General features: G+C 47.1%; 2 protein-coding genes across 3 annotated transcripts in view; one reads left to right on the top strand and one right to left on the bottom strand.

Moving 5' to 3' along the window:
- Nucleotides 1-5,732, top strand: part of APH1B (aph-1 homolog B, gamma-secretase subunit) — an 82,727-nt gene extending 76,995 nt beyond the window's left edge. Inside the window, exon 7 of the mRNA XM_047074999.1 lies at nt 4,921-5,732. The gene's annotated coding sequence lies outside the window, so the exon portion shown is untranslated. The remainder of the gene's footprint in view (nt 1-4,920) is intronic.
- CA12 (carbonic anhydrase 12) overlaps nt 1-15,919 on the bottom strand; it is a 51,464-nt gene that overhangs the window by 19,093 nt on the left and 16,452 nt on the right. For both annotated transcript variants that reach the window (XM_047074996.1, XM_047074997.1), the window contains exon 3: nt 526-705. In XM_047074996.1, the coding sequence (XP_046930952.1) occupies nt 526-705 (180 nt within the window). The remainder of the gene's footprint in view (nt 1-525; nt 706-15,919) is intronic.

The raw sequence follows: 15,919 nt of genomic DNA, 5'->3' as shown, positions 1-15,919 counted from the left end.
AACAATAATAATTGCTATTTATGAAGCATCTTCTGTATTCCAGATCCCCAACATACATAATCTCTAGTCTTTCCGCAGTACCCATCAATATGCCCATTTTCCACATGAAAGCTCAAGGAGGTTAATATTCTTACCCAGAGTCTCATGACTCATAAGTAGTCAAGCCAGGATTCAAATCCAGGTTTGTCTGACTCCAAAGCCTGGGCGACCCCACAGTGAGTTGCATGGCTCCTGGAGTGTTTGCGCCAGGGAGCCCAAGGGCTCAAGCCTGTCCCCCGCCTCCCCCCCCCCCCGCCCCTTCCCAAGAAATGTGCTTCTTATGTGAGGCGCTGCCCTGGAAGAACTGCCGCCAGCATCCCCCCCAGTGAGTGGTCCAGGCATCTCTCATCCCTCCCCCCTCCCACCGCCCCTTCTCCTGGGGGCTGTACTTCAGTGCACCCCCCTCCCTGCCAGGCACAAGAGAGCGGGCCAAGGAGCTGAGGGGAGCTCAGACATCCCCTTGCAGTCCTCAGAGGTCTCTCTCACCTGAATGGCCATCGTTGGTCAGGAGAAACTGCTCGTTGGCAGAAACATTGTAGCCTTGGAACCCAAGGGGCACAAGGCTGGCGTCGTACTGGAGGATGTCACTGTGCAGGTCTATTGGGGACTGCAGCACGCCCCCACATGATGGGTACTTCTTGGACCAGCTCTTCTCCCCATCTGGACCTGAAAGGGGAGATTCAGGCCCTAAAGTGAGTCCATTTCCCACAAAACTGTTTTCCTCACTTTCTAATTCTGTGTCCAATACAATCACTCCTTTTCTCCTCTTAATCCCCAGAGGTATATTCTTCGAGGCCCAGAAACCTCAGCCTCCTGCCATTTGTCCTTGAAGGGAGATGGGGATAGAAGGACTAGAGCAGCCCCATGCCCCGGAATAGGGCCCACCAAGCTCCGTTTTCATTGCTCATATTTTGGCACAGTACACATCCTTTCCATGTGAGGACCTGTTGGTATTCAGCAATTTCGCCTCTGTTTATGGAGCACCTATTACGAGCAGGAATTACTCAGGGTCTTGGGGCCACCAGGTTGAACACAACCATAGGGCCCCTGCTTGCCCAAGCTTGCATCCTCTGGGATGCTCCAGGCTGGAGAAAGTGGTGTCTTACTGACCACAGCTCCAGGGAAGTCTTCAGGGCTCGTGGATTTATAGATATGATCTTCCTGATGGGAAACCTTTGAGGACATTGACTCTTGATAGCCACATCCAGAGCAAGTGTAAAACCCCATCTGATAGGGATGCTTGAAAAATTCCAAGTAATTAGGGGATCACAGAGCTAAGTGCACAGTGTACCCTGAGAGAGTGTGACAACACTACAAACTAATGACAAACGATCAGTGAGGAGGAAGAGACTTAAAAATAAATCCTCCAGGGCTCAGGCTTCTTGCTAACTACCAGGTGATTGTCCTTCCTCTGGAAATGGAAATAAACAATCCAATCCCATGTTCAGATAAACTTTCTTACTCCCACAGGGAAAAATCTTTAAAGAATGTAAAGCTGTGTTTAAAAGATTATCTCCCGTGGTAATTAAATGGATTTTCAGGCTGAGGTTTCTCCAGAAAAGCGAATAATTGGCATGTCATGGCTCGTTAGGGCAAAACCATTGTGCCCTGTGGGCTCTGTCTGAGTTGGGGACCACGCTTTGCCATCTGGGGTCCATTCATCAGTATTTTGGCACCAGGAATGATGTTAAGTGGAGCAGAGGGGAACGGAACTCCGCTTCCAGGAAGCCTTCCATAGACAGCGGCACCGTTTCCCAAGAGTGTACGTGTGTATTCTGGTTCCCTACCCCTTGTTCTCTAACTAGGGGACTTCATCTGAGAGTAACGAGAGTCTAAAGAAAAACTTGGGTGCCCGTGTTCATTTAAAATGCTATGAGGAATTGATCCGAGGTCTGGACACGCAGTGGAACCCTGCTAATTTTTCCGACTGTCAACCTTTGGATATACCTTTTGGGAAATGTTAGGGCTTGAAGGGATTTCACCATCTCCTGTCCAACCTTCCAACAGACAGCAGTTTCCTCACTTGCACAAGCCAGTCAGAGTCTTCACTGAGATAGATTTTAATTTCCCAGACCTCAGAGCCCTGGACTCAGAAGCAACTCACACCAAGATGGCAGAGGGAGAGGGAGGCCGGAGGACACCAAAGCTGTCACTCCATGGGGCAAACCGGAGTAAAAGTAAGACCGTTGCTCAGCTGAGGGCAAATCCAAATTCCTTAGGGACAGTCGGAAGCATAGATGAAGCAATCATGGGGACCCTTCGAAACCCTCGGGTCAGGAAGAGGTACAGCTACCGGGTGGCAAGCCTTCTGGAGTGAGGCCGCCAGCCTTTTCTCTGATCACGACATCGTCTGGACCCACAGCCCGCGTGGCAGAAGCTGCCAGCCAGGCACGAATGGAAAAACTCAGTGAGTAAAGAGGCGTAGCGATGAGACGATTTCTCCTTGCCCACATGACTAAAGGGAACTGGGTCAGAAGGACTTTCTCTTCCCAGAGCAGAGGTTCCAAAAGGTGTCAGGAAGAGAGCCTTCTAGTGATAACTAAACCAAGAGCTCCTGGGGGACAGGGACATCTCTTGTTCGTCTCTGTGAAGTCATGCTGTGATTAGGGTCCCATGCATAACAGGCATTTAGTAAACAGCTTCCCAAAGAATAAACGACCCCAAAGAACAGAGAGCTTGGGAAAAGGTTGTCAGGAGGAACTTTTCCTTTCCATTGCACCCTAAATACTCTTTGTTGGAAGTCACACTGAATTAGGTATTTGGGGGCAGAAAGACTAGGGATATAAAAGGCAACAGAGTCTGTGTTGGCAAAACCTCCCGAGGAAAGAAAAGCAACTGCACAGGACCAGAAGAGTCCAGAAAACAAGATTTCAGCGCCAGCTGTCCCAGCACCTCAGTGAGTGACCTTGAGCAAGTCACATGCGCTGCCTGAGTCTCCTTTACCCTCATACAAATGAGAGGATTGAACGCTGCGTTCCGAAAGTTCCATTCTGGCTCCCAGCTCCGAGACTGATTGAGATCACCTAGGACTAAGCACCTCCACCCTCGGTGTCAGGCAGGTTTGAACGGGTTGGAGACGGTTGCTCATGCCAAGGCAGCTCCTGGGCATGTGACAAGGTGCCCAGTGGGGAGCGGCGGTGAGGCTGAGCGCAGGGCGCTGCTGCTCCGAGGTCTGGCTGGAAAGCCATCTGCATCAGGAACTTGCCACAGGTGTTGGCTGCCGTCCACAGGGGGCCTCGTCTTTGAGCCTCACTCACAGGCGCTTTTAGGGACAACAGGGTCTAGTAGAAAAGGCTACTCCTCCTGCCTTGTTATTATTTTTAGTAGTTGTGGTTGTTATATCTCGAAACTCTATAGGATCCGAAAGGCAAGAATTGCCCCATTTTACAGATGAAGAATTGACATTGAATGATTTGCCCTAAGTTAGACTTGGGCTCAGGTAACAGAGTTACCTTGCCTGGGTGCCAGGACCTCCATGCCCTTCTGTTTTAGCATGTACCCAGGAGATTTGGTGCATGCCTGTTTCCCCCCTCTCCTGTGCTCGCCATGCAGGTAAGCATCATGTCATGTTCACCTGGCACGGAGCAGGCCCTTACTTGTTTACTGAGCTGGATTCTGATGCTAATTTTGTGCTTGTTCCTCTCCAGGGAAGCATGCACCTATGAATGCCCCTGGCTTCCCTTTTACCCCGTATAATTTTTTTTTTTTTCCCATTAAAAAGAAAAGAAGAAACTTCTGTCCTTTGCTCAGGTTCAAAATTTACCCTCCTAGCTTCCTCGTTTACCTGCCTGAGGGTTCGTTCTGTTTGGGGGCCACTCACTGAGAACAAAATCTGGTTGCTGCCCTGGAGCCTGGGAGATGGTCTGCCAAGTATGGGGCTTCACCACAGTTCATAGGACCCTCCACCAGCACGTGGCAGCCAGTGTTCCCTTCTTGCCCATCTGGGGACACTGTCCGAGCGGCCTCCCATCGTTGTGGCTTGTGAGTGAGACAGGTGTGAGGTGCTGTGTGGGTGGACACCGGGGCAGCCGGTATCAGGGCTGGGGGTGTTGTCAGTAGACCTCTCTCTGCCCCCCACCCCTCGCCTCCACCTGGGCAGTTTGTGACTTGTTGCAGAGGCAATGCTGGCTTTTTACAGGCAGCTCCAGCCCGGGCTGTGGTTTTTCAACTTGGCCACGATTTTCACACTCATGCCAAGTGCTCTGGTGCCAGAAAACCGCCCTTGGGATGGACTCTTCCAAAAGAAGCATTTATTTCCAGCTATCAGAAAAATGCCACTTTTCTCATCTGAGTTTTGACTTTGCCTTTTCAGTTAGTTGGATTCCTCGCATGATCCTGATAAAGGAGATCGTGTGTATCTCCCAGTTTGTTTTTCCAAATAAAGTCCCGGCATTATTTCTTTTCCAGCCCATGTTTTTCTGCTTTAGGCAAAACAGAAGTGGACCTCATTTTTGTTTTGAAATGTGACAAGAGATTAACATAGCACAGCTCAGAATGCCTCTCGTGATCTCTGAGTAGGAATTATGAAGCCCGGGGTCCAAGATTTGATGCCCAAGGACCAGAATTTTTTTCCATGGAGAATTTCAAATACATACAACGGGGGAGAGGGGACCACAGTGAAACTCCGTGTCCCCCAGCTTTGACAACTAACAATTTGCAGAAACAAATCGCACCCACTCCCCCCATCCCTGGATAATTTTGAAACAAATCCAAATGTATTTTTTTCTGCACATATTTCAGTATGTGTCTCTAAAACACAAGGACTCAAAACCACAAGACCGTTACCACACTTCCAGAGTGAACGACTCCTTAATGTTATCAAATCTAGTCAGAACTCAGTTTTCCAGTTATCTCCTAACTGTTGAATGGTTTATTTGTAAGCTTCGGGGTTGAAGTACGGTCCACAAACTGCAGTTAATCAACCTGTGATGGCCTGGATCTCAATTCGATGGTGTGATGCCTCATCAGAGAACAACTGGCCCCACTCTTCCAAGGCTCCAGATCTCAGAGCCAAGCTGGCTGTGTCCATCCTGTGCCCTCACTTGGTCATGGAATCAGACAGAAACTGTTACCACCACCGTCTCCACCACCCTGGGGTAAGCCCTCATCATGTCCACCGTCAAGGCTTCCTGCAGAGTTCCGTGCCTCGGCCTCTCCTGTTAGCTGCCAGGCTCCTTTCTCTCGTAACCGAGTTTAACCAGACTAACCAGACGTTGCCCTGCCTCTGTGGCGCCGCCCCTCCACCCCACCCCCCTTCTCCAGAGCATGCCCACTCCACCCGACAGATCAGAGCAGAGCCATAGCCATCTTTCAAGGCCTGTCGAGGCCTTCGGTGGCCCTCATACTCTCCCCTGCCAGCCCCTATGGTCAGGCCGGCTTCCCCATCCTCAGAACAAGCTATGAACTAACTCAACCTTCCCATATGTTCTTATGCTAAAAAATGTGCTTAAAATGCCACCTTCTTTCCTCTTTGCCTTTCTGAATCTTGTTCACTCTTCCAAGTCTAGCTCAAGTCCTGCCAAAACTACTCCAGGGCTTTCTCCCTGCCCCGGGACTCCTTGGCCAGCCTGCTGGGGGTTCACACAGTAGTACAGTGATATGAATACTCACTAAAGTCTCATGTGTGACTGCTGTCTCCAGACTAGCACATGAACCTGCTCCAGACTAAAACTCTGTCTACAAATTTCACAGTCCTTTTGTTTTTTTTTTTTTTTTTTAATTTTTTTTCAACGTTTATTTTATTTTTGGGACAGAGAGAGACAGAGCATGAACGGGGGAGGGGCAGAGAGAGAGGGAGACACAGAATCGGAAACAGGCTCCAGGCTCTGAGCCATCAGCCCAGAGCCTGACGCGGGGCTCGAACTCACGGACCGCGAGATCGTGACCTGGCTGAAGTCGGACGCTTAACCGACTGCGCCACCCAGGCGCCCCTAGTCCTTTTGAAGACTAGAGCTTTTTGTCACATCCCTCCCCCATGTCTGATATAGCAACACTTACTAAACACTTAATAAATTGATTTGGGGGATTTCTTAAGCTCATTTCAGAAATCTAGCCATAAAGAGTTGAGAGAAGACTGTGTGTGTGTGTGTGTGTGTGTGTGTGTGTGTGTGTGTACATGGGCATGTGCACATGGTTATAGGAAGATGAGGATAACAAGAAGGGTTTTGTTCTTAATAGACAGACTTAAGCATACTTCCATACAGGATGGAAAGGGGAGTAGAGAAGGAGAGTTGGATCCAGGAGAAAGAGGAACCTATGGATGGAATGTGGCTCTGAGAAGACAGCGGGTTGGGGAGGGTCCAGCCAGCAGAGCACAAATTGACTCCAGGCTGAAGGAGGCACTCAGTAAGTATTCAGCAGATGAATCAGAGCAGGACACTGAAGGCTGCCTGGAAGTGAAACCCATAGACTGAAAACCTAGGCAGAAATCCAGGAGCTCAGCGGGCCCGCAATGCTGATCAGAGGGGATTGGCTGTGGGAAGACAAACTTTCTCCACATTCTGCAGTATATGCAAGCAAAGTGCGCCAGTGAGCCTAAACAAGTCAGTGTGATTTTTTTTAATGAACTTATATTTTGATATTTTCTTAATACATCTTGTGTCTTGTTTTAAAACTTAATTACAGAGAACTTCAAAGCAGGTGCAAAGGTACCATATAATGTACCCATCTGTCAATCCATGATTAGTTTAGTTTTTGTCTGTCCCCCCACCACTGGATTACTTTGAAGAAAATGTGTGGATGCTTATCTAAAGATAAGGAGTCTTGGGGCGCCTGGATGGCTTGGTCGGTTAAGCGTCCGACTTCGGCTCAGGTCATGATCTCACGGTCCATGAGTTCGAGCCCCGCGTCGGGCTCTGTGCTGACCGCTTAGAGCCTGGAGCCTGTTTCAGATTCTGTGTCTCCCTCTCTCTCTGCCCCTCCCCTGTTCATGCTCTGTCTCTCTCTGTCTCAAAAATAAATAAATGCTAAAAAAAAAAAATTAAAGATAAGGAATCTTAAAAAATAACCACAATATTGTTTTCACATCCAAAAACTGTTGGCAATAATGCCTTAATGTCATCAGATATCCAGAGACTGTTCTGGTTTCCGCAATTGTCACATAAGTTCATTGAACAGTTTGTTTGAGTCAGGGTCCAGGTAAGGTTCATGGATTATGACTGGTTAATATGGCTCTAGGTTTCTCTTTAATGGCTTTAGGTCTCTCTTTCCTGCCCCCCCTTCATCTCTCCCCAATATGGGTACATATATGAGGCATGTCTTTGCCTCAAGCAAATAATAATTTATGCAAGTAAATGGAGGATAATTTTATTATTTTATAACCTGTTTGCAGACGTGGTATGGGGTAAGTAAAAACTTTATGGGTTGAGTAATTTCTTATATTTTTATGCCTGGTACATATACTGTAATAATAAAAGCACGGAGAGCGCCTTCGAAGATGAGAACTATGTAGTTACTGCTACAATCGGATTCCGGTTTCTCACCGATTATTCTCTCTCCCTGACTGTACATCCTATGTGCTCAATAATAATAAAAATTTTAATAAAAACATTGTCTGTAACTTGCACTGTATCCGATGAGTCTGGACAAAAAACAAAATGCATTCATTGTCATCCTATTTTGAGGTTTGTCTTTGAGCCTCCCTTAAGTCGGTCCCTCAGATCCACCTGCTGCCCCTGACATTTCTTCATGGTCATCCTCTCTGAGGTAGACTCATCTCCGTGTCTCTGTGAACCCTTGTGCAGGCAGCTGCCTGGGAAGCCAGTCCTGTGCCACAGGCTCCAGGGCGTGTCTCTTCAGCGTGGCCGCCGAAACACAAAGATCAAAACTTGTGCCAACAGATAAAACCATCGTGGGAAGGTTTACAAGGTCTACATATTATGGATGTTGACATGCCTTTTTTTCAACCAATAGTCAAAGTTTCAGTGCAATAAAAGCTTTCGGTCAGTCCCCCAAAGGATCTGACTATATAATGAAAATGGACCTAGTCCTGGCATGTATATACTTAAGTGATCACAGATTGTGTATCAAGTTTGAATACATTTAATGAGATTGATCATGTTTGCAATTAAAAATGGGTATTCAAATGTTGAATAGAGGAGGGAATTGCTACTCTCCTTGGAATGCTACTTAATTTTGAAGTTCATTCATTCATTTCTCCAACAAATGTGCCTACTATGTGCCCGACACTGTATTGGGTACTGAAGATGCAATGGAGAACAAAACAGATGTGGTCTCTGTCCTCATGGGCATCCATTCCAGAGGAAGAGTCTGATAATAAAGTGCAAATAGGCAAACCAATACATAAATATAATAATTACAGTCTGCAGTCAGTGCTATGAAGGAAATCAGCAAGGACTAGGATGGAGAAAATGGAGGGATCACTGTGGACCAGGTGCTACAGGAAGGCTTCTCAGAAGAGGTGCCATTAAAATTGAGACGTAAAGGATGGATCTGAGCCAACCATGAGCAAAAACAGAGGAATGGCATTCCAGAGAGAGGGCACCACAAGCTCAGAGGACTTGCTGCAGCAGAGAGCCTATGTATTTTGTATGCATGTGACGTATCAACTCAGAACCTAGGATACATCTGGCTTCCCCATGCCCAAGATGGGCATCGCCCTACGACAACACTGCGAATCTTTCGGCACCTGCTCACGTACACTCCTCTGTTAGAAAGGTCCCCCTTTCAAGGAGCTGGTACCCACCTTTCCCTGAGGGCCATCAGTCATGGTCCTGTGGCTAGAGCCATACGGAACATGGCTAGGCCATAGGACCCCATTCAGAGGAGAAGGCAGCCTTTGGGGCCCCCTCTAAATCCATCTTGAAACCACACATCCTGAAGATGTCATTAGGACATGGGAGCCACGTTTTAAAACTATTTAATATATATTCTTTATAGGTCCTGCAGTTTACTTCCAAAGTTGATTAAAAGATATACAGCTTCTCATAGAAGTCCAGTGGGCTCAGCCTATGGGGAGTAGGGAGTTCCCACAGAGTCCGCCCTAGCTGGGTTCTGGCCCCCTTGCAGAAGGCCCTGTTCTGCCGATTCTGCCTGTTTTCCTGCCAGTCAAGTGGAGAGGCATGGCCACAATAACCAAGATCCTGCCCGGAAGGACAGGAGGCTAGCAGGGCTGTGGGTTAATGATTGGTGGATGAGGTCTTATGATTTTATTATAAACAAGTGGAGGCCAAGGAATCAAACTGGCATTTTCCTTTGTTAACGTTACAAATGAGTCAGAGACAGGGCAGTGAGCAAGGGCTGGAGAGTCAGGGTTACTTATTATTTATACAGCTTAAAGCTGGATTGCTGAAGGAGGCCCATTCTTCTTCCTTGGATTTTATGTTATGGGTTAATTAAAAGGGAAAAGTTTATTTTTTAAATTTATTTATTTTTGAGGGAGACAGACAGAATGAGAGGGGGGAAGGCAGAGAGAGAGGGGGACGGAGGACCTGACAATGTAGGCCTTGAACTCACAAACCTTGAGATCATGACCTGAGCTGAAGTCAGATGCCTAACCTACTGAGCCACCCAGGCGCCCTGAAAAGGGAAAAGTTTTCTAAAGATGCTTTAATCTGTACTTTATCTCAAACTTTCCTCTTTGTTATTTCCATTAGTATTTGGGCCAGCTTGAGAGGGAGAGCTGATGCTGGCGTCAGCTGGGCCAGTTTGAGAGGATCAAGCCTTGCTTGGTGTCATTTCTGGCTTAGCTGTGGCAGTAGGGGGAGAAGAGGTGAGCTGTAAGACTGACCGCCAACTCAACTCTCTGCTAGCCTTCAGAAGCCCCTCCCCTCTGCTTGCCATATCTAGAGGTACCCCCACAGTAGCACTGGGGTTGTGAGGGGGGGGTGGAGGTACGAGGGTAGATATCTCTCCCTGCCTCTCTCTCCCCCTAACACAGGAGAGTGTTTCCCCCTCCTCTGTGCTCCTGTAGAGCCCTTGGCATTTCTCTTTCCTAGTAACACATACACTTTTCAAAATAGTATTTTCTATCTTTCCATCCCAGTAGACCAGTGGTTCAGTCTAGTCTCAGAACAGCTGTTGTCAAGCTTGAGTGACCACCAGAATTCCCTGGAGGGCTTTTTAAAACACAGATTGCTGAGCCCCACCTGCAGAGTTTCTGATTCAGCTACCAGGTGATGCTGATGCTGCTTGTCTGGGGACCACACTTTGAGAACCACTGTCTACAGCACTGTTTCTTAACCCTGGATTTACACTGGCATCTCTGAGAGCTTCTAAGTGTGCCCCTGGCCCCAGCCCCTGACATCTGGTTTAATTGGTCTTGGGTGGGATCCAGACACAGGAAGCCTTAAAAAGCTTCCCAGGTGATTCTAATGTGCAGCCAAATTTGAGAAGAGCTGATGAAAAGCCCTTCCCAGATCAAAGGCCTTGAAGTTGGAGCCCCGGCTTTTACTCCCCATCGTCAGGGTAAGATTGCTTTTTTTTTTTAAAAAAAATTAATTAATGTTTCATTGTGGTAAAATATATATAACATAAGTTTGCCATTAGTGACACTTTGTATATTCACAGTGTGGTGCAACATCATCACTCTTTAGCTCCAGAACATTTTCGTCACCCCAAAAGGGAACCCCATTCTCATTCCCCATTTCCCATCCCCACCCCCAACCCCTGGTAACCACTTATCTACTTTCTGTCTCAATGGATTTGCCTATTCCATGTTTCATCTAAGCGGATCGTACAACATGTGGCTTTTCTGTCTGGCATCTTTCACATCGTAGAGTGTTTTCATGGTGCATCCATATTGTAGCATATATCCGTACTTCCTTTTTATAGCTGAATTCTATCGCTTTGTATGGATATACCTTCATTTATTCATCCGTATTGTTGCTTTTTATTGTAGTTTAAATATCTGACTCTGGTTAAATTGCTATTCTGTTGTGTAATAAAGCATCAGTGCCTCTCCTGTGAGGGTTTTAGGAGAAGTGTGACTAGAGTCAGCAGAAAAGGAAGATGGAGAAAATGTAGGCTGCTTTCCCGGGAACAAGAGTCTAGGGGTCAACGAGGCTCTTACTTGAATGAAAAGGGGAACCTTCCATCATCATGCTAACAAAGGCATGTTCCATACAAGGTGGTGTAGCCGTGTGCCCTCCCACAAGAAGGAAGTTGGTGGGAGGGCAAATTAAGTGGGCAGAGGCTGCCTTTGTGACAGGCTCTTTGGCGAAGAGAGATGTGAAAATGTCTCAGGTGCTCTGAATCATTGGTACAGCCGTCTCCTCTAGCTGACAAGAAGCTGCTCGTCTCCAACGCCACCCCCACCCCTTTGTTAAAAGGGTGAACCTGGGGGTGACAAACCGTGACTGCATTCAGGGTTAGACAGTAGGTGAGGGACAAAAGTGGATATCTAAGTTGAATGTGGCCTTGGCAAAATACTTAGTTGTGGACCTTGGATGTCTGTTTACTAGAACGAGTACTTCCCCTTTCGCTTTTACTGTGATATCTTTCCTCCACTTCTCAGCCAAGCATCTCACAAGAGTTGTCTAAGCTGCTGGCTTCTTCGTCTTCACTTCCCATTCAGACTCCCTGCCCTGCGACTCTGACTTCTGGGTCCATGTGCCACTGAATTCAAATAGACTCTTCAGCCCTCGTTTTTCTTGCAGCCCTTGATCCCAATGCCCCCACCCCCGTTTCTGAAACCTCTCCTCTTCCACTATCTGTAACTCACTGCCCCCTTAATGACAGCTGTCTTATGGTTTTGTTCTTGGCTCTTTCTTTACTTTCACACACGCCTCCGGAGTGAGGCCATCCCCTCCCACGGTTTCAACACCACCTCTGCCCTACGCAGTTTCCTCCTGAGCTCCAGACCAGCTGCCTACTGGATGCCCCCATTCGATGTCTATGGCTCCCTGAAACCAGACATGGCTGGAGAGGAAGGCAGAGAGACAAACCATCAAAAAAGAATAACCAAACTTGCCATATTTTCCTCTCTGACCCTCCTCCTTCCAAAACCTCCCTTACTTCCTTCAAGGTTCTCTGTCTCAGCTGATGGTACCACCCACCACACCAAAGCCTGGAATCCCAGTCTACCTCTTCCTGTCCTCTCCTTTGGCCCCATAGCTAGGCACAGAGACATAATGATTTTATTTTCAGGTATCTTTTTTAAAGACTTTTTTATTTTGAAAAATCTTAAATGTATGGAAAATTGAAGGTACCACAATGAATTCCCATGTACTCTTCACCTAGAGTCACTAGTTGTTAACATTTTGCCACACCTGCTTTATTACTCGCTCTCTATATACATATATATGCACATTATTATTGTTATTACAGTTCCTCCTCAACCTGTGACAGGATTATGTCCCAATAAACCCATTGTAAGTTGAAAATATCATGTAATTTGAAAATGCACCTAACCTCTCGAACATCTTAGCTCAGCCTCGCCTCCCTTAAACATGCTTAAATTAGCCTACAAATGGGCAAAAGCATCTAACACAAAGCCTAGTTTATGAGAGAGTGTTGACTATCTCATGTAATTTGTAGAGTGCTGGGCTGAAAGTGAAAGTCAGAGTGCTTGTCTGGATACAGGATGGTTGTAAGTCCCTCAGGTGTGTACCCTCATGGTGGTGTGACTGCCTGGGAGCTGCAGCCGCCCTACCTGGTGTCACCGAACGGAATCACACCAGGTATCCCTAGCCAAGGAAGAGATCCAAATGCACAATCCCAAGTATGGTTTCTACTGAATGCGTATCACTTTCACACCATCCTAAAGTGGAAAAATTGTAAGTTGAACCATCACCAGTCGGGGCTATCTTTTGAGAGAAAGGTTTAGACCTCATGCCTTCCTGTACTTAAATACTTACATGTCTGTCTCCTGAGAACAAGGACATTGTCCAACATAATCACAATGTAATGATCCCAGTCACGAAATTTAACAATTAGTACAGTTACCTAATATACAATCAACATTCAAATTTTTTGTACCCAGTCTCAAAGGATCTTCCCATAGACTGCCTATGGTAACATTAAAATGGAAAGCTACAGGCATTATCTTAACCATGTGATCAAAATTATCACCAGTCGAGAGCCTCCTGACGAAATACATAGATATTCAAGGACACATTATTTCTACGGTATTCATGCCAAAATGAACAACCTAATCTCATGAGAAACCCTCAGACAAACTCAAATTGAGAGACCTTCTAGGAGATATCCAGTCTATATGCTTCAGAAATGTCAGAGCATGAAAGGTCTAAAGAGGCATGCAATGAGTTACCTGGATTGACTCCTGTATCGGTAAAAGTGCTATCAAGGACCACATTAAGTTTCTTTTAAACTTGGCCTTCATGTGTTCCCACTGGCACAGCCTTTGTTCAGACCCACAGCTCCATATCTGGCCGCCTCACTGGCCTTGTCTCTCCAGGCTTACCCCACAGCCCTTGCCTCTCCACACTAATTCACACCACTTCTGAACATTACTTTGCTGAAAATTCTACAGTGGCTCCTCAAGCCTTTGGGATTAATCCCAAGGCCTTTACTGCAGCCCTCAAGACCTTTGTGATCCCCCCTTCTCCAGCCTTTGCTTTCCCCACTGCCACCTGTCAAAAATCTGAGGTCAGTGGAGGGGGGACCTAAAATTTCAACCAGACTAACAAGTTAGGCTACCACAGTTTCATGGGAAAGACACGAGACTCCTGAGTCAGAGACAAAAGACCGTTTAATACTCACAGCAGTAGAAGAGTGACATTTGTGTCTGTTTCCCAAGCCCCAATTCCACAGGGTACTACAACGAGGGCCAGGTGACATCTGCACATGCCAACTGCTCCGCATCATGGCCAAGCAACTCCAAGTTGGGAAAACCTGCTCAACTTTACCCCCAAGGGAGATACTGTCTTTATCTTACTGGATAGCAAACAAACCTGCTCTCTGCCCTGGAGGGAGACACTGTCTGTGTCTTCTAAAACTATTTGCTACATACACATCCTTGAAATGATTGTCCGGAACAAAAGCCATCAGTGCCTCTGCCCACAGATTTGCTGAAACACAAGAGACCTAGGGAGAACAAGCTCCCAACACCACTCCTCAAACGCTAGGCTGCTGCCACCCTGATTCTCTAACCACGCCACACACTCTTACCTGCTTTTTGGACCTCTCTTGCCTTCAATGGAAAACCATCCTCATCCCTAAAACACACACCACCCATGCACATAAACATTCACATGCTCTTCTTGCTGTGCTCCTTTGTCTTTCAAGAAACAGCTCCTCAGGCAGGCCTGACAGTCACTCTGCCTCCAAATTGAGGCTTGTTGTCATCCCTCCGTGTCCACAGCTCCAGCACACATTGTCATAGCACTTAATTTGCTCCACTCTAATTGCCTGTTTACATGTCTGCCGGTCCCTTGGCTGTCAACCCATTGAAGGCAAGGGCTGTATCATGCTTGTCTCTAATCCCAGGACCAGCCCAAAAAGGAATCATTAAGGACTGCTGGCAAGAATAAGTGACTCCAGGGGCGCCTGGGTGGCGCAGTCGGTTGGGCGTCCGACTTCAGCCAGGTCACGATCTCGCGGTCCGTGAGTTCGAGCCCCGCGTCGGGCTCTGGGCTGATGGCACAGAGCCTGGAGCCTGTTTCCGATTCTGTGTCTCCCTCTCTCTCTGCCCCTCCCCCGTTCATGCTCTGTCTCTCTCTGTCCCAAAAGTAAATAGACGTTGAAAAAAAAATTTAAAAAAAAAAAAAAAAAAAAAAAAAGAATAAGTGACTCTGTGAATGAACTGTTATTTTATAGCAGCCAGCAGTTTCTTCCTGTCACTTGAGGTAGAGTGACATCTTGACTCTACCTCAAGAGTCAGATGTACAAACCCTTGAAGCTGGAAGATTGGCATGGGACAAGGGGTGGGGCAGGTGTGGGGTTCATAAGCACCTTCCACATTCTGGGGGAGGAGCCAGAAATTTGTCCACGGGGAGGCCGTCCCCGTGTTGTAGGATGGAGCACTTGGATAAGTCTTCTTAGCTATACACACCTGAGGCCTGGAACTACCCAATGTTGCTATGAAAACGTAACCCTGCTGTAGCCATCCAAATGCTCGTGTTTCAGGCTGAGATGCTAAGCGTTCTGTTTAGTGACCCAATGATACAAACTGGGTGCATCTTTAACAGGTCTGTGTCCTTGCAAAAAACACTGTTTTTCTAAATATGAATTTAGGTGTCCTGAACAGGAACATTGTTGTCCCACTTGTGATGTTATTTCCAAAGTTTAAGTCATTGTGGTCAAGAGGAGTGATATTACCCCTCAGGGGACATTGGCAATGACTAGAGACATTTTTGGAATCCCAACTGGCAGGTGCTACTGACATCTAATGGGTAGAGGCCAGGGATGCTGCTAAATATCCTACAATGCACAGGACAGCCCCGCACGGCAAAGAATTATCCTGCCCAGAATGTCAGCAGTGCAGAGGCTGAGAAGCCCCGGGCTAGTCTATTGTGACTTCCTCTTCTGGGCGGTATGGAAGAAGGACCAGGTCATACAGCGCGGAGGAGGTTTTTCTTGAAGGAATTGAGTGCTCTCACTGTGAATCATCCTGGGGCCACAAAGAGGAATAGAGACCTGGTGTCAGGGAAGAGGGAACACAGTCAGGAGGACTCCAGGCCAGGAGAGCAAGGCCGGTGCCTACCTGGTGGTAGGGGACCCATGGCAAAGGGATGATTGTTGCCCTCAGGGAGATCTGTAGACTGTAATTGCCTGTGTCATCCCAGGGCCTGAACCAATTTTTTTTTTTTTGCTAAATTCCAAGGCCTAATGAATTGTTTTTTAGTGTTAGTGTTTTTTGTTTTTTTTTTTTTTTTAATTTTTTTTTTTTTCAACGTTTATTTATTTTTGGGACAGAGAGAGACAGAGCATGAACGGGGGAGGGGCAGAGAGAGAGGGAGAC

The sequence above is a fragment of the Lynx rufus genome, unplaced genomic scaffold, assembly GCF_022079265.1.
Source record: "Lynx rufus isolate CCGP_SWC_20201006 ecotype Redwood Valley unplaced genomic scaffold, mLynRuf1.p SCAF_13, whole genome shotgun sequence".
NCBI lineage: Eukaryota > Metazoa > Chordata > Mammalia > Carnivora > Felidae > Lynx > Lynx rufus.
Note: the sequence above shows the minus strand (reverse complement) of the source record. Positions and strands in the feature narration are given on the sequence as shown.